At 37.7% G+C, this 19,674-nt stretch overlaps 2 protein-coding genes across 2 annotated transcripts; both read left to right on the forward strand.

Annotated features, from left to right (window-relative positions):
• The first annotated feature begins 8,104 nt into the window (after nt 1-8,104).
• On the forward strand, nt 8,105-8,989 carry LOC139190334 (uncharacterized). The gene has a single exon (XM_070810390.1). The coding sequence runs from the start codon at nt 8,105-8,107 to the stop codon at nt 8,906-8,908; it is 804 nt and encodes a 267-aa protein (XP_070666491.1). The 3' UTR covers nt 8,909-8,989.
• A 5,534-nt stretch (nt 8,990-14,523) lies between these two features.
• LOC103449617 (protein unc-13 homolog) lies at nt 14,524-19,582 on the forward strand. Its single transcript, XM_008388954.4, has 5 exons — nt 14,524-15,999; nt 16,397-17,263; nt 17,457-17,909; nt 18,020-18,209; nt 18,301-19,582. Exons 1-5 carry the CDS (start codon nt 15,499-15,501, stop codon nt 19,230-19,232), a joined length of 2,943 nt encoding a protein of 980 aa, XP_008387176.2. The 5' UTR covers nt 14,524-15,498; the 3' UTR covers nt 19,233-19,582.
• The last annotated feature ends 92 nt before the right edge of the window (nt 19,583-19,674 follow it).

The raw sequence follows: 19,674 nt of genomic DNA on the forward strand, positions 1-19,674 counted from the left end.
ATGGCGGAAAAACATTTTTAGAGAATATTTTTGCATTTCAAGAACATTTGAAGCACTTCAAACGTTTTTCTAGATTCACTTGCATTTTTATTAAAGATTTTCAAATTATATTTTTATAAAAAACATTTTTAGTCATCTAAAAGCACTTCTAAATAAACCCTAACTAACTAAGAAATGATGAGATACCATACTCTAATAATGAAGAAACATCTTTGCTTCTTTGTTAAATGTTTTATGCGTCATAGGCTTCCATCGGGAGTCACATATCTTGTTGAATAGAAAGGGCAATCTGTCTGGTGGTGGTGGAGGAATAGAAAAATGTCGGACATGTATTTTTTTTCCACAACTTTCATGAAAATTATACAAAAGGCCAAGCCTACAAAGACATCGACAACCTAATCATTCTAATTTCTAATCGAAAAATGATGCTGACAGCATAACAAAAATATTCGCTTCCATTCAGCAGGCTATTTTTGTAGCAGAGTACAACCATCTTGGATGATTAAGTGTATTGAGTGTTACAACTCATGTTGGAAGGATAAAATGTGAGTGGAAATGCCTGCAAAAAACCAAGTTTTCAGCTTCCAATTTTGTTGTGACATACTCATCGATTGTGAAATGAAAATTGAATGACATATCCTCGATCATTTTCAATGTACTGAGGTAACACAATAATTCATATATATGGACCACTATCATCGACATAAACTTAAATTTTGACATTTTCAACGTGGAATAATTGGAACTGCATTACGAAAAGTGAAGGGAGAGTAACTAATGTAAAGGACTTGCAGCTCGATGAGTGCTTAGGAGAATTTACTCAAATACTCGACTTTTAGTGTCAATAATTTATCCCCTAATATAACTTGCATCAAAGAAAATTTGATTGCAAATCCAATTAAACTTACAATCTTTTCACTACTTCCGCATTATAATAAGTGAAAGAAAAGTAACAGATGCAAAGGACTTGTAAGTCAAGTAATTAAAAAATAGATAGTACTTAACGTAACTCTATCACAGAAATTCAAAAACATAACCGTTCTAATTTACCGTAGAATTGAACGGTTTTGATTATTAAACGTTGTGGGTTGGGCTTTAAAGTATTGATAGGTTGACCCACCTACTAGGGCTATACGTGGACCCAATAGTTATTTTCTTTCATTTTCTCCTTTTTTATTGGAAGAGGATCATCTCTGGATCCATTTTGTGGGGATCACATCCCAACCGTTTATTGTACATTGTGCGGTCAGTTTTTGTCAGATACTATTTGTATTTAATTTTAAATAAATAAAACAAAATAATTTCTGACCGTACAATACACGATGAATATCTAAGATGGATTCCCACAAAGTAGATCCGGATGGAATCTAATTCCTTTTTTACTAAATTATGTCAATGAAATGCAAAGGACCAAAGCTACCTACAAGATTCGACCGACTTCAACGGTTCTACCTACAGATTACATGAGCCAATAGGAGCGTGCCGCCCCAGATTCTGATTAAAAAAAATACGTGTTCTGAGCCGTCAGATCAATGCAGTCACATTCCGCCGACCTTTATTGGGTGGATCACTGTCGTGGTCAAAGTTCAAGGTTCTTCTCCTGTCTTGATATACACGTGGCAGTAAAAAGTTGGGCGGTGTTGTGACCTTATAGTGAGGAGCAGTGTAGGGACATCAGGATATGCGGCGTCTACGGAGTCTCGGACAGTCGCACGTGGGTATCAATTCAACGATCAAACCCACGTGTGGAACTCCTCCCCGACACCAACTGTATATTCGCCTAAACCCACAAAAAGCCCATCTTATTATTTCCCAAATCTAGATAAGTTTTAAAAAAAAAAATATAGATAAGTTTTTTTTTATTAATAATAATTATTATTATTTTGTTTATTGAGGAAAGAATATTAAACTAACTCACAACAACAATAACCATGGAGTGGTTTAATGGTTGGATAAATTTCAAGCCTGTATTCCACGACGTGTTTTGAGTTCAATTTCTGACGTTGATAAATTGCATGATGGTGGCCAAGGGAGGCTAAAATGCCTCAGTTAGTCTTTCTGACTTTCGAAAGGGTGGAGTCGGTGGACTGCAGTGACCAAGGCACCAACTAGTCCCTTTATATAAAAAAAAAACCCACAACGACCCGAAGCGATTGAAATTAAAAAACAAAATAATTGAAAGCGGAATCGGGTGCTCCAACATTTTGATTCAAATTCACATAAAATGATTATCTATCACACACTGTTTTATTGATTTAAGATACCGTTACAATTTCGATGGGGCAAGTTTCTCTTCTCTTGCGGACGTGGAAGCCTCCTGCTGGGCTCTCCTCTTAGGGCTACGAGTAGGTGGATGTGGGCTCTTGTGCAATCTTATTTTGGGCTTGTAAAGTTGTGCAATCTATCCCTATAGGCTTCAGGGAAGGGCCTACCAGATGGGATATTCAAGCTGAATCCTTCACTTTCAAATGTTGGTTTTCATCAGCAGTTCTTGCAGGAGCAATTCCCATCATTAAAATCATGAAACCTTTTTGAATCTCTTAAGAGGAAAGCCCTTCCAGTAGCTTGAGACACAAGCTTCATAAACTCATCGCAATCGCCGCAAACACGAACGTTCTTTACAAATTATAATCCTTAAGGGTATCCTTCCATTAGGTTTTTTTGTTAAACCAAATGCAAGAGCAAGTTTCTCACCGTGATAACAGATGGAATCAAACTTCTCCTCCCCAACATTGTGAAGAACCACTTTCGTATTGGGAGTAAAACCGAATTCCTGCAAAGCTAGGGTTGGGTTTGTGGTTTGGCCTGGGAGAAGATTCTTTGTTGCACGATAAAATATTTTTCAAAATCTGATTTCCAAAGTACCCTCCATCTATGTTTATATATATGTAAATGAGTTCATAATTTTTTTAATATGTTGGTGGCATACGTTAAGTGATGATATTAACCCAGTATAAAATGAGTGAAAAGTAAAGTTGATAAGTCAAGATTAAATAGACTGGCATGCTAATTTGTTCATGGGACCGGATATGTTCACATTTGCCATAACTTAGTACTGTCGGCAATTCCCAAGTCACTCCTCCTCAACGAGTGATCATGCATATCTCACACTGAACAGTCAACGCTCCATCCCTGCTTAATATTTCAACTCATTAGGGTTTCGCGTTCATATCTTCTCACCGGTTTTTCTAGTATGCACTACGTACTTATGACATACCAAATTTCGTTGAATTCTTGATCATTGGATCATTGATTACGTTATTCAGCTTTTTACGGTTTCGACGTACGTCGTGTACCGATGTATGATAAAGATTTTGCTGTGCAGCTCCTGTACTCATCACACAGCTGAGCCTGAAAGCGAGTTTGTCCTTCGGAATAAAGTGAAACTGATGTCACGCAGCTGCTGGGTGGCATGGCCCCCATGCAAGAGTCAAAGAGTGTAAAATGGTCATTGGGTCCCTCGACCTTGCATGCATGGATTGGGGTCCTACTGATCATCCTTTTTTCCTTCCAATTATTCATTTTTATTTTTCTTATTTGTTTCAAGATTTAGCAGAAGTCAGAAAATATATATCACCAAAAGTATGGCTTGGCCTTACTGTCACCAGGAAAAAGGGAAGGCAATGGCAAAACACATTAAAAAAAACACTGTTTCTTCAGCTTTTCCATATCGTATTCGTATGGCTTTTTTGGCCTTTTTCCCTCTCGTTTTGAAGTGCTTGAAAGTTGACACACTGACCCCAATCTATTCAGTTTTTATTTTCTCCATTAGCAAGTGGGATTATTGGGGCTGTACACGGTACATGTTTGAATCCTGAATGTAATTATCACCAAGTCTCGAGTGTTATCTGACTCTCGAGACTTGATGAATATAAGGTTGATTAGAAAGTGTTGCATTACACATTTTATTTATGGGCTAAGCACTTTTTTAGGGTATAACTTCAATAAGAAGTAATATTGAATTACGACATGGATAATCATAGTTGTGTCAAAATATCTGATATATTATATTGGGTGAAACAACTAGGAATGTGAGAAATCACATCCCACATTTGAGATTTTCTCAGTATATGATTTAGTATATAATGATAGCGAGCACTCTTGTAGCCCATATAGTTTGCATTTGTAAAGAGTTGTAAGACAACAATAAAGTGTGGTATTACGATACTAACATAGGATATAATCAATTCACGTATTGTATATGTATATTAACTACATATAGATATGAATAAAAAGTCATATTATGTGACGTTATTTCACTATACTGACTAATAATTTCTCTTCAATTTTAAATGACAATGATAGGCAATAGTAAAACATACTTAAAAGTCCAAAAGAACATCTCACCTGTCTCCTTTTTGGCGTGGACATTGAGCACTTACTTTATTTTTAATCTTTTGGAAGCATGTGGACTAATTTTTAATGTGGTTTGTTTGAAATTGCTTTTGAAATGGCTAAAAACGTTTTTAGAGAATATTTTTGCGTTTTAAAAACACTTCAAGCCCTTCTTTTAAAATTTACTTGCATTTTATTAAGAATTTTCCAAAGATATTTTTATAAAAAATAAAATAAAAATATTTCAATCAACTAAAAGAACTTACAAACCAGCCCTACATAACTAGGAAATGACGAGATACCGTACTCTAATAATGAAGAAACATCTTTGCTTCTTTGTTAAATGTTTTATGCGTCATAGGCTTCCCACATATCTTGTTGAATAGAAAAGGCAATCTGTCTAGTGGTGGTGGAGGAATAAAAAAATGTCGGACATGTATTTTTTTTTCCACAACTTTCATCAAAGTTATACAAATGGCCAAGCCTACAAAGACGTCGGCAACCTATCCTTCTAATTTCTAATGGAAAAAATGATGCTGACGGCATAACAAAAATATTCCCTTCTCTTCCATTCAGCAGGTTATTTTGGTGGGGCAGAGTACAACCATCTTGGATGATTAAGTGTATTGAGTGTTACAACTCATGTTCAAAGGATGAAATGTGAGTGGAAATGCCTGCAAAAATCAAAGTTTTCGGCTTTCAATTTTGTTGTGACATACTCATCGATTGTGAAATGAAAATTTCTTGACATATCCTTGATTATTTTCAATGTACGGAAGCAACACAATAATTCTCATATATATGGATCATTGTCATCGACATGAAATCATATTTTGACATTTTTAACATGGAATCATTGGAACCGTATCACGAAAAGTGAAGAGAGAGAGTAACTACTGAAAAGGACTTGCAGCTCGATGAGCGCTTAAGAGAATTTACTCAAACACTCGACCTTTAGAGTCAAATATTCGTCCCCTAATATAACCTGCATCAAAGAAAATTTGATTGCAAATCTAATGAAACTTACAATCTTTTCACTACTTCCACATTATAATTAGTGAATGAAAAGTAACAGATGCAAAAGACTTGTAACTCAAGTAATTAAAAAATGGATAGTACTTATATTCCTCTGTTTATAGCATAACTCTATCGTAGAAATTTCATAAACGGAACCGTTCTAATTTGTCGTAGAATTGAACGGTTCCAATTATAAAAATTTGTTGGGCTTTAAAGTATTGACGGGTTGACCCACCTACTAGGGCGATACATGGACCCAATAGTTATTTTCTTTCGTTTTCTCCTTTTTTTCTAAATTATGTCAATGAAATACAGAGGACCAAAGCTACCTACAAGATTCTGCCGACTGTTACCTACAGATTACATGAGCCAATAGGAGCTTGCCGCCCCAGATTCTGATTAAAAAATACGTGTTCTGAGCCGTCAGATCAATGCAGTCACATTCTGCCAACCTTTATTGGGTGGATCACTGTCATGGGGTCAAAGTTCAAGGTTCTTCTCCTGTCTTGATATACACGTGGCTGTGAAAAGTTGTGCGGTGTTGTGACCTTATGGTGAGGAGCAGTGTAGGGACATCAGGATTTGCGGCGTCTACGGAGTCTCGGGCGGTCGCACGTGGGTATCAATTCAACGATCAAACCCACGTGTGGAACTCCTCCCCGACACCACCTGTATATTCTCCTAAACCCACAAAAAGCCCATCTTATTATTTCCCAAATCTAGTTTAAGTTATTATTATTATTATTTTGTTTATTGAGGAAAGATTATAAAACTAACTCACAACAACAACCACCACGGAGTGGTCAAATGGTTGGATAAATTTCAGGCTTGTATTTCATACGGCGCGTCATGAGTTCGATTCCTGACGCTGATGAATTGCATGATGGTGGCTAGAGGAGGCTGAAATGTCTCTGTGAGTCTTTTTGACCTTTGAAATGGTGGAGTCGGTGGACTGCAGTGACAAAGGCACCAGCTGGTCCCTTAAAAAAAAAAAAACCCCACGAAAACCCGAAGTGATTGAAATTAAAAAACAAAATAATTGAAAGCGGAATCGGATGCTCCAACATTTTGATTCAAATTGACAAAAAATGATTATCTATCATACATTGTTTTATTGGTTTAAGATACCGTTACACTTTCGATGGGCAAGCTTCTCTTCTCTTGCGGACGCGGAAGCCTCCTGCCGGGCTCTCCTCTTAGGGCTACGAGTAGATGGATGTGGGCTCTTGTGCAATCTTACTTTGGGCTTGTAAAGTTGTGACACTTCCTTTCAATGGATTGGGCTTAAGATGGATCTGTCCCTATAGGCTTCAGTGGAGGGCCTACCAAATGGGATATCCAAGCTGAATCCTTCACTTTCAAATGTTGGTTTTCATCAGCTTGCAGGAGCAATTCCCATCATTAACATCATGAAACCTTTTCGAATCTCTTAAGAGGAAAGCCCTTCCATAGCTTGGGACACAAGCTTCATAAACTCATCGCAATCGCCTCAAACACGAACGTTCTTTATAAATTATAATCCTTAAGGGTATCCTTCCATTAGGTTTTTTTGTTAAACCAAATGCAAGAGCAAGTTTCTCACTGTGATAACCGATGGTCTCAAGCTTCTCCTCCCCAACATTGTGAAGAACCACTTTCGTATTGGGAGTAAAACCGGATTCCTGCAGTTTTCTTGTCAATTTGTTCAGCTCCTGATAAATTTGTTTGGTTTCCGGCGTGAGCCAGTTACATCGATGCCCAGAAATAAGACAAGGAAGGAGAATGTTTTCTTGTATCTTTAGATGTTGATAATAACAAGTGATGGTTTGTAACGCTTGTGAACAACGTCTTTCGATTGTTTTCGGATTGTGATACTTCGTCGTGAAAAAAAAAAACTGGAGATGTATTACTTCTTTTTTACATTTTGGATAAACAAAGTATACGAATAACATTCACCAAAATGAAACGAAAAAATAATTTTTGAAACTCGGTTCGAGTTATTTTCTGTAGTCCAATTAACGTTCACACAAACAATGTCAATTCCTGATCACATTCTCGCAGATAATTGACCGCAATAATCTCTTAATTATGTTCTTACTCCGCTCCTGGTCAATGTTCGTATTTTGACTTTCTTTCAGATAATTGACCGCAGTAATCTTTTAATTAAGCTTCTGACTTCGTTCCTGGTCAAAGTTCGATTTCTTAACCGGTGACATGAACACTCATTAAATTAACATGCAAAAAAATCAACACGTGCGTTTTCACCCATGAAGAATCATAATTACAGTAAACAAAAGTATATTTTACAAATATTTTTTTTTTTTTATAAACTGCGCTTTATCAAACAGGTGAAAAGTAATATGTTGCTACGTTGGACATGCATTTGAATCCCGTTCATGCATATGCTATAAAAGATAAATATCACTGCAATTGGTGAATTATTCTGATAGTTTGAAATTTTATTTACCCATTACATCTTTAGTTCAAACCCTCCGCTCTTGTCTCAGTGGGCTAAAAAATAATTAATTATGGATAGAAAGAAACCTAAAAAGAGATTAAAAATAAGATCAACCCACCGGAAGCAAGACGGTTAAGTTCGTTAATGGTCTGGGAGTCTGAAAGCGAAAAGTTAGTTAATACTGTTAGCAAATAAAACTAACTAATTTCTCGGTACCTATTGTCTCTATCTACTTATAAGCAAATTTGGGATCCATTTCTTGAAGAAAAATCTCACAAAATCCAAACCCCAAGAACAGTTTCTCTTCCAGAATCAATGATAAACAGAAAATCAAGAAAACGGAGTTCCCGGCGGACCCCCAGCAGCTCAGGCACGGCCAATCAGCCCCAGAACCCACCTGAAGCAACTGAGGTCGTTGAAGCTCTTCTAGGACTGTCTTCCGGGCAGATCCCCAGCAGCTCTGGCACGGCCAATCAGCCTCTGAACTCACCTCAAGGAATTCAGGGCGCTCAAACTCTTTGTTCATTTACCAAGTCCGGCGGAAATCATCAGCAAGAAGCAGCAGAATCGGAGCAAGAACTGGAAGCACAGCAAGAAGCACTGCAAAACCAAGAAGGAGGAGGAGGAGGAGAAGAAGAAGTAGAACAACGCCCGTTCTATGGAATTGGAAACTACGTCCCTAGTCGTCTGCCGCCGCTCCCGAACCACCTGCTGGGTTTGATTCAAGGACAACAATGCAGCAACCCTTTCGAGAAGCAGATGACAGAGACGGACGTGAACCACCTCTACCAGAGGCTCATCCTCTATAAAAATGATGTGAAAAGATACCTCTCGCCATTGCTCATTGAGAAGGAGAGCCTTGAGGAAGGAGTTAACGTCACAGTTTACGACACCAACGGTGTAGATTACGAGATGGAGTTGGGCACTTGGAACAGTGGTACTCGTGTTCTTGCTGGGGAAGGATGGAAAAACTTTCGCAAGGCTCATGGTCTGATGGCGTACCGGGATTTTTTAACCCTTTGGATGTTTCGAAATGCCGATACGACTAAGCTTTGCATGTTCATCAGTTGCAGAAGGTTGCCAGTGGTTCAGACCATCAAAAGACAGGGAAGACGGTAATTTTTTAATAGAGTTGATTAGCGATAAGATCCATTTTATTGATTTGAAGATTTGGGATGAAGCAAGAACATTAGGAGTACAATTGGTTGTAATTCATTTCTTGGATTGATTAATTCTTGGGTTTTGATCGATCGTTCTTGGATTGATTAATTCTTGGGTTTTGATCGATCGATTAGGTTCATTTTCTTGATTAGGAGATTTGAGATTAATGCAGGATTGGGACTTAAAGGTTTAATTTCAGAAGAAAACAAAGCATGTATATTTGGTTTTGGTTTTGGTTTTGATTTCGTACTAAAGATCATTGCTTATTGCCTCTGAAAGTTCAATCTTTTTGTTGATTTTTATTTTATATTTTCTGCTATTGTTTTTCTAGCAATGCAATTATATCAAATATCATAGCTGGATGATTTTGCTCAGTTTGTGCCGTGAAGAGAAGGAAGGGGTTCAAATTGAGTCTTAATTTTTTTTTATTACACAAGGTGATTTGCTACCCGCCTATTGGGGGCGGAGCATACCCTACTAACTTGAGAGCTTCATGCGTGCTTAATTTGACCTCAACATGAGGTGACAATGAATCACTCACCCACTTAAATCTTCCATCATACAACTAATCACTTTAATGTCGTGCTTAGTTATAAGTCCATGCTATTAGACTAGGGATTGATTCTTTAGATTTTGGTGATAAAAGTCAATTTACTTGTTTAACCATATGACAATTGAGTACTGTCACTGAGATGAATAATGTTTTAAAGTTAGTTTTGGGTTTAATTTTTTTTTTTGTTGCAATCACACCATCACCAGGAAACCGATTAATTGGCGAATCTCCATGCAATGCAAATATACCATTTGAAAATCATTTTTGCAAAAAAAAAAAAAAAAAAAAAAAAAAAAAAATTCAATTACAATCGAGATCCTTGAACCATCCATATATGTAGAATAAATTAACGGTGATAAATCCCATTGGTCGCCAGAAAATATTCCAATTCCAACCCCACTGTTACTTGTTCATCAAGAAAACAGCATATATACCCTAATTTTCCTTTTTTTTTTGCTCCCGACAGTCCTAAGAAAAATATGAGATTATCAGTCTGTTATTAATGTACAACCTCAAAGTGCAAAGTTTTCTTGTGCGTAATGAATGAATTTACTTTCGTTTTTCAATTTTTTTATTTATAAAATCTGTACAACATTGTAGCTAGCTTACTGCATATAAATGTTGTCAGAAACGGGATCAAAGAATGCGAAAAGTTGTAAGTAATCACCTTGACAAGATATTATTAAAGAAAAAGAAATTGGAAGGTAAACGGTGTGAATTTTAGAACGATACTGCGCTTGGCTTTGCGTCACTATCTCCATGTATTCCATGTCTCTTCTTAGAGTCTCTTTCCAAGTCTTCCCAGATCTTCATTTACCGATTTTGCCCTAAGCCTCTATCTCATAATCGCATATTCTAACTGGGACATTTATTAGTCTTCACATGTCCAAACCACTAACCGATTTTCTTTTATCTTATCTTTAATTGCGAGGCCTCCTTCTTGTCGAAGTCAAAGCTATCAGTCGATCTCGTGGCGAGCCTTCCCCACCTACCTTACCAGATCGGGCCGGCAGGCGGACGAGACAAAATGGGTGGGCACTACTAACCAAGCCTAGTTCTCGCCGATTGGCGCTGGTAGCTTGCTTCCAAGCCCTGCCTTATATAAAAGTTGTTTGTTGTCATGGCCCGAAGGAGCCTTAAGCACGTGTACAATGCTCAAGTAAAGGCTTTGGGCAACGAGTAGGATGGAGCCTTTACTTGAGCATTATATTAGTGAAGCGCGCCATATATATTGAGGGAAGGGAAAAGGGGCCTCTTTCCTCGCACGATGGTAGAGGTCGATCCATTGATTAAGGGTGGAGTAATCCAAACCGTATGATCCTCCAAAGGGTTTTGACATTGAGATATAGGATGTGATCTAATTCATCTTATCTTTAATTATTAGGCCTTCATCTTGTCGAAGCAAAGTCCATTGATTAAGGGTGGAGTAATCCAAATAGAATGATCCTCCAAAGGGTTTTGACATTGAGATATAGGATATGATCTAATGGTTCCGTCCTATAAGTTGAAGATATCCAAGTTCATCCCTTCACGAATGATGTATGTTGAGTTTGGCTGACATCCGGAAAACTTTGAAGCCGAAACAGACATAGATGGATGACAACCCTCGAAATTATCTTCTTTGTCATTGAACGCCAACTTGTTAACAACTTCCCCTTTGATACACGTACCAATAGGTCTCTCTTGGTTGATTCCACTACACGTCATATCTAATTATTCTCTTTTCCCAGAAGCGCCCCTTGTTTCAAAGAGAGGAGGGCTGTGAGGAAGCGGCTGTTGCTCACCCGAAAAGGGGGAGAACAATAATGGGGATCGGGATGCGGGCCAAACTCCTGCCAATGGCTGAGTTGTTCAGTCGACTTCCTCTCCCTTGGTGGGATCCCTTTATAAAATATAACATCTCTAATAATCATTGTTTCGAAGTTGTGATTCGTCTTACAAGTTTAAAGAAATTAAACTTGAAAGATGAATCGCCAATGAAGAAGACCATAACTGCATAATTGTTGTCTCCATTCAAAGTGAGATCGGTGGACAAGATAACCTTCATCTTACAATGATTTTTTCCTCCATTTGTGGAGTAAGATATTCAAAGTATTATGTTTGTTACGAACTTGTACTCGATTTGAACACTTAAAAATTATAATCATCATCATACTGCATTGAATGTCACATTTGTCCCCTAAATAATACATGTGGCGGGCCTATTAAGTGGTGTAGAAGTAACACAACTATAAGGTCTACCAAATCACTTGCTTGGTTTAAATACGTTATTTGATGAGTCATTTATGGATCTTCATGGTGACCAAAATCTGGGATGGAGGCCCTCTTCTTCTGGAGGAGAAAATCTTGGTGATCTCCAACACAGCTAATAGATTACATGGAACACACGATTGATATACAGCGACGGCAACGTCTTGGCTAATTACGAATTAATTATATGTACAATCATACAAATAGAAACAGTGTGTGTGCGCGTGTCAATGAATCTTTTTGACGTGCAAAAATTTGCCAAATGGAAAATATTGCTCCTCCCAAATTCCCAATATTACTTACAATTTTATAACATTATGCCAAATGCAGGCCTGTGTTTCATTTAGTCCTGCCTGCCTAGTTTGATGGCATCCACTTTCAGAATTACACATGTCATGTCATTTGTGAGATCGGTGGTGTTATTCATAACCTCTTTTTAGGTCCCACATATTATTTTTAATTTTCAACCGTTAAATCGATCAAATTAAAGAAAATCAAATGACATAAATCAACAAAGGATGTGTGAGGTAAAAAAAAAAGTGTGTGAGTAACCCTACTCTTGTGAGATTACTAATTCGGATCGCATGTTTACTTATTTCGGGAAAAAGACATGTTTACTTATTTTGAAACGAAAAAGTTACAACTTACAAGTATAAGAAAGACTGAGTGGATGTGGATCAACTATTCATCTCTTTATCTAATCTAATTTATGGTTTTTAGGTTTTGAGTTACAGATTGTGATTTGTTTGTTGGGTAGTACTACTAGTAGGGAGACCAAATTATTAAACTAAAATTTGTAAACCAAATGATGTGGTGGTTGATGATTGAATTATTACTTAAGTATTGATTAACATGCTTGTTTACTATTGATGAGTCAGTGACACATCATTTGGTTTAAAAGTTTGGTTTTCCGCATTATCCTTGTTTGATTATGCAGGTATATATTAGTAACGCATGAAAAGTTTTTGGGTAATGTTAGGGAGACCAAATTTTTTAAACCAAATTTGCAAACCAAATGATGTGGTTGTAGATGATTGTGTTATTAACTAAGTGTCGATTAACGTGCTTGTTTCTTATTTGTGACATATCATTTGATTTACAAATTTGATCTCCCTAGCATTATCTAAAGTTTTATTTTATTTTATGAAAACACATAAAAAGTTAAGAATTAAAATAGTTTTAATATACATATAACTATTCCATGTTAAAAAAAACTTTAAGAACCATGAAATTCAGGTCCTTGGCTTCTTTGAAAAAGAGATTTAAGCTCTTGATTTGTGTGAGGTGAGTTAGAAAAATGGGGTAATAAAAACCGTCGAATTCAATTTGAATGATATAAATTACCCAGTTTTTGATCTCTAGACAGTAAGATCCGAATAGAACCTATGTCCATGGTTGTGATCATAGCAGCAGAGCAATTCATTTGGCTTGTGACTTCCCAACTAACAAAAGAATATAAAAAGAAAACAGAATAAATAGATGTAAATCAATAAGGTTGAAAGGTTGGAGAAGTAAATCGAAAAAGGTTTGGTAGGTAATATTTTATTTTCTGTGCTTTCATTCACAAGTGGGATATACAAGTGGGTTGGAATTTGGTGTAAATGCATATGGAAAGTGACATTAGAGCAGTCACCTTTGTTGGCTGAACCAACCTAACTACACAATCAAATATTCCCCTTTTTGCTTTACAATTCTGGCATACAAGATCTGAGAGTTGCCGGCTTCTTCCCCGGAAACTGTTACTCTTGCCATGCTAGAGGAGATAGTGCACCCAACGCCAAACCTTCCTCTTCATCTTGCCTCGAACTGGCTAAAACTTAAATAGAAGAGTCAAACGAGGGTTAACGAGGCTTGGGTAAAGCTGAACTATTGGCAAGAGCAAGAAATATAGTATTTCAAAGCGTTTGTATCATGCCAGACTTAAAATGACGGGTTATACCAAGAAATAACTTATACATTTTTAAAACGGTGACGTTCAAAAATGCTTTAACATTATCACATGACATGTATTATTGATTTGAAACGTCAAGATGATGCGTCGAATGCTCCCGGTAAGACTTTTGCTTTGGAAAAGACAAATACAGGACTTATTTTAAGTTTGCAAGGACAAAAACCTAATGCAGAACTACCTTAAAAGTTTGGAAGCAGTTAGATTTAGGACCAAAATCCAGGAAACAACATGGTACCACCCAGAGGCATGTTCCCCCTGAATTCCATTGGTGGGCTCACCTTCAAGTTTCAAGTACATAAAAAAATATAGAAAATGTATATAATGGTCTTAACTCCCAATTAATTGCTATTATTTATTGTTTTGGCCTTTTTTTGGCTTGGATAAAGACCAAATTTTTTAACCATACTCTTGGTGCGGCGATAAAAATTTATTTATCGATAATGCTACTGTAACATTCTCATAAGTTAGTGTCACTCGCTCTCGTCATGTGTCTTACTTTCTTCACAAAATAAGAATAATTATTTTGAGATACTACTACAATTATAGTTTGGTTAGAAAGAGTGTAAAACTTGTAAAATGAAAACAAAAAGACAAGAATGTTTAAAATGGATGATGACAAAGAGACCCATCATCATATTTTAATTTAATTTTTTTATACTAAGATAGAAAAGGTCATTTCTCATGCATCTCAGATTCTCCAAATAAAAACACACAAAAACAAAATCAAAACTACTAAATTCCAATTTCTATACGCGCCTTGACTCTGACTCAATTATCTCTCCATATATTAATATATATATATATATATGTATATAACTCAGATCCTTTTATATCCTTATCCTTATTTTTTCATAAAAATAAGAAATAGTTGTGGGGTTCATTTAACCTTGAATTTCAACAATTCGAACATTTATTATGTAAGTCTCGATTCATAAATTATCTTTATAAAAATTCAATTTAATTCAAAATCATTTGCCTATAATTCAGATCCTTTTATATCCTTAGTTTTTCCGTAAAAATAGGAAATAGTTGTGCACATTTAACCTTGAATTTCAACAATTCGAATGTTTATTTTGTAAGTCTCGATTCATAGATCATTTTTACAACTAATTCAATTCAATCCAAAACTATTTGTCTATTTAATTATCACTTTGAAATTTTAATGTTCCTTAAAAGAATAAAGTGTTCCGTCATTAAACTCAATTAGATGTTTCAAACATTTTCGATTTGACTAATATTTTGCAAACATTCAACCAATTTTTTTTTTTTTTTTTGCAAAGATGATCTATGAGATGCAACTTGAAAAATAAACGATTCGAATCGTTAAAGTTCGATGTAATGTAGGCCCTACAATTAATCTATGTTTTAATAAAAAATAAAATAAAACTCTGTTTCCTTAAAGGGTTCCTATATATATAAATTTCCCTTAATAAACCAAATCTAAACTCCCCCTGCTAAATCTTTTTCTGTTTTCAGATAAACTCAATCCCATTCTTCTTCCCCTTCCTTAAATCCAATCCCATCAAAACTCTCTCTCTCTCTCCCCCAAGATTTTCTGATTTGATTTCCTCATTCTGCATCATAAAAGCCAAAAAAACCCCACATCACTATCTGCAAAACATTCCCACTCTCTCTCCCTCCGCTCTCTCTCTCCTCTCTCTCTCTCTCTCCTTGAAATTCAGTACCATTTTTAAATCACACCTCACCATCATGGCTTCCTTCAAAGTCAAGCAAGAATAACAGAAACCCCGAAAGCTTCTTCCTTTTTCCTTTTTTTCCTTTTTTCAAGCAATAATGGCTCAGATTCTCAGAGACAGAGTATTCGGAAGCTCCAGACGACACTCCCAAAATTCAATTCCAATTCCAATTCCAATCCAACCCGCCATGCCCTTTCACCCAGTTGAAGCCCTCCCCAACCCCTTTGGGGAACTGGGTCCGACCCTCTCGGACTCGGAGCTCCGGGAAACCGTCTACGAGATCTTAGTCGGAGCCTGCCGGAGCTCCGGGCCCAAGCCGCTCACCTACATCCCACAGTCCGAGAAGACCGACCGGAGTGCTCTGACTTCGCTCCCGTCGTCGCTTCAGAGGTCGACGTCGTCGGCGGCGAGCCGGGTCAAGAAGGCGCTGGGTTTGAAGTCGTCGTCTGGCAGGAGACTCGGTGGCGGTGACTCAGTGAGCCTGGGGAGGAGTAAGCGGACCGGGACGGTTTGGGAGCTCGTGAGAGTTCAGATGAAGGTTTCGGAGCAGACTGATACGAGGGTCCGGCGAGCACTTTTGAGGGTTGCTGCTGGTCAGGTATGTGAATTTTGATTTGAAAGACATTTTTTTATTTTTTATTTTTTATAATTGGTATTCTGGGTTGTGTTTGGTTGCTGAGAAAATGATAGAAAATAGGAAGATGAATTATGAATGATAGAAAAATCGACAATTGTGGGGAAGGAGAAATCAAAGCTTCAACCTTTTTGATGTCTAGTGCTCAAGGAATCAAAATTTGGCTTTAATTTTCGACACTTTTGTTTTGATACAAGCTATAGTCTATATTAAACTAATCTAAGAACTCGGTTGCACATGGGAGCACATCCGCTCTAGCCAATGTGACGCAAGCGTCTGCAATTTTTGATACTATTTTTGGTTATTTGTGTTATCTCTAATCCAGCTTAGTGAATTGTTGGTATTTGTTTATATGTTTTAGCTTGGACGGCGAATAGAATGCATGGTATTGCCCCTTGAGCTATTACAGCAGTTCAAGTCTTCGGATTTTCCTAACCAACAAGAATATGAAGCTTGGCAGAGGAGAAACTTGAGGGTTCTCGAAGCCGGACTTCTTTTGTATCCTTATTTGCCTTTAGATAAGAGAGACACTGCTTCTCAACAACTCCGGAAGATTATTCATGGGGCCTTAGATAAACCCATAGAAACTGGAAAGCACACTGAGTCGATGCAAGTTCTTCGCAATGTTGTTATGTCTCTTGCTAACAGATCAGTTGACGGTTCTGTTTCCGAGACATGCCACTGGGCTGATGGGTTTCCGTTGAATCTGAGGCTCTACCAAATTCTACTAGAATCGTGTTTTGACCCTAATGAAGAAACATCTGTTATTGAAGAGCTTGATGAGGTTTTCGACCTCATAAAGAAGACCTGGGTGGTTCTCGGAATAAATCAAATGCTGCATAATCTTTGTTTCTCGTGGGTTTTATTTCATCGTTATGTTACAACTGGCCAAGTGGATAATGACCTGCTGCTTGCGTCCAGTAACCTGTTGGCGGAAGTTGAACAAGATGCCTATGGCACAAAAGATCCATCTTATTCAAAGATCTTAAGTTCGACATTGAGTTCGATATTGGGTTGGGCTGAGAAAAGGCTTCTTGCTTACCGAGATACTTTCCACAGTGGCAATATTGAAGCAATGCAAAACATTCTCTCTCTGGGGTTATTATCAGCAAAAATACTGGTTCAAGATATTTCTCATGAGTACCGTAGGAAGAGGAAAGAAACTAATGTGGGTTATGACAGGGTTGATGCTTACATAAGATCATCAATAAGCACCGCTTTTGCACAGGCAAGTTTCCATATTATTTTTGGGCTTCAATTAAATAAAGAGGCCGTAAACAATGTATATTATGATAGGAAATATTCTTTTTATGCCTGTTTCTTGTTGATGATCAATTGGAAAATCAGGTTGATAAACTTTAGCTATCTAAATTTTGGGTATAAATATACTGATCAAGTTTTTGTATGTTGTCTTAAGGCAGAAACTGGAAAAGGTAGGTTCTAGCAAGCGCTACTCGAAGAGCCAAAACAATCTTCCTGCTCTTACCGTCCTTGCACAAGAAGTTAGTGAACTGGCTTTTAGTGAGAAGGAGATATTTGGTCCAGTATTCAAGAGATGGCACCCTCTTGCAACAGGCATTGCTATGGCTACGCTGCATTCTTGCTATGGAAATGAGCTGAAGCAATTTGTGGCGGGTCTCAGTGAGTTGACACCAGACACTATACAAGTGCTGAGAGCTGCTGACAAATTAGAAAAAGATCTTGTGCAGATTGCCGTCGAAGATTCAGTGGATAGTGAGGATGGGGGGAAATCGATCATAAGGGAGATGCCTCCTTACGAGACTGAAGCTGTAATTGCCAATCTGGCAAAGACTTGGATAAGGACAAGAGTAGACAGGCTGAGGGAATGGGTTGACAGAAATCTGCATCAAGAGGTATGCATTTTCTGTTTCCACGCACCAAAAAAGTTGACAAACAAGAGATACAAGCCTCGGTGCTTGCTTCCTAACATAAAGGTATATTTTGCTGAAATTTCTTTGGACAGGTATGGAATCCAAAGGCAAACAAAGAGCGGCTTGCTCCTTCTGCTGTTGAAGTTTTACGCATTATAGATGAAACGTTGGAAGCATTCTTTACGTTGCAGATACCCATGCATTCTGTCTTGGTTCCAGAACTGATGACCAGTCTTGACAAATGTATTCAACATTATGTCTTGAAGGCCAAATCTGGATGCGGTATAAATATTTCTTAGCTTGCACTGGTACATTGAATTTTAAGTTTTTGATCTCCATAATGACTGCCAGTTCTCCTCTGTTACTTGTGCAGGGACCCTAAGCACTTCCATACCCGCTTTACCGGCTTTGACCAGATGCTCAGCAGGATCAAAATATGCTGTGTTCAAGAAAAAGGAAAGGTTGCATATAAGCCAGAGAAGGAAATCTCAGGTTGAAAGTACAAATGGGGACAGCTCATTTGGGATTCTGCAACTTTGTGTGCGCATTAATACTTTGCAGCTTATTCGAATGGAATTGGGAGTTTTTGAGAAGAGGATAATTGCCCATCTTGGGAGCTCAGAAACCCGTCAAGGGGACAATATAGCAAACGGAGTGGGCAAAATGTTTCAGCTTTCCGCATCTGCTTGTGCTGAAGGAATCCAACAACTTTGTGAGGCAACAGCATACAAGGTCGTTTTCCATGACCTAAGTCATGTCCTTTGGGACAGCTTGTATATTTTGGGAGTTTCGTCATCTAGGATTGAGCCATTTCTTCAGGAACTTGAGCAATACTTGGAGATTATTTCATCAACTGTGCACGACAGAGTTAGAACACGAGTCATTACTGATGTAATGAGAGCTTCTTTTGACGGGTTCTTGTTGGTTTTGCTAGCTGGAGGACCTTCTCGCACTTTCACGCAGAAAGATTCTGGCTTAATCGAGGAGGATTTTAAGTTTCTGACTGATTTATTCTGGTCAAACGGGGATGGACTGCCGGCTGATTTGATTGATAAGTTATCGACCACTGTTAAAAGTATCCTCCCTCTGTACGGTATTGATACTGACAGCCTTGTTGAACAGTTCAAACGTGCAACTCTGGAGAACTACGGATCTTCAGCTAAATCCCGGCTTCCAATGCCTCCAACTACAGGGGAATGGAATTCCAACGAGCCAAACACACTTCTACGTGTCTTGTGTTATCGGAATGACGAGACTGCAGCAAAGTTCCTTAAGAAGACTTACAACTTGCCTAAGAAGCTGTAACAACTTGAAAAGATTGATGAAGGATAAATTCATCGGTTGAGTAAGGATTATTTTCGGCTTGGCTTATTCACGGCATCACCCACTGAAAACTCCGTTTTCGTGTTTTTGTCGGAAGATCTGTTCAGTTTGGGTGCAGAATATAGAGATGTATAGCATATTTATTGGTCCACTTTCTTGCTGTTTGGAGCTTTCACCACTCTCCGTCCAGAACTTCAAGCAAGCAAGCAGTGGACTTGTTCTTAGTGCATGGGATTAATAAGGGTTTAGCAAATATTTATACTATTCGTTATTCTAATGTGTCGATTACTTTGCCGAATGCAGTGGGGGTGTATGCTTCAGCTTTCTTTCTCCGTCGCGTTGTTTTTGCCCTCGGCTTCTTGTTCTTTGTGATGAAAATGGTGGAATATGTATATGTTCGTTTTTACTTGTTGGATACAAAAGT

Source organism: Malus domestica, chromosome 02 (assembly GCF_042453785.1).
Source record: "Malus domestica chromosome 02, GDT2T_hap1".
NCBI lineage: Eukaryota > Viridiplantae > Streptophyta > Magnoliopsida > Rosales > Rosaceae > Malus > Malus domestica.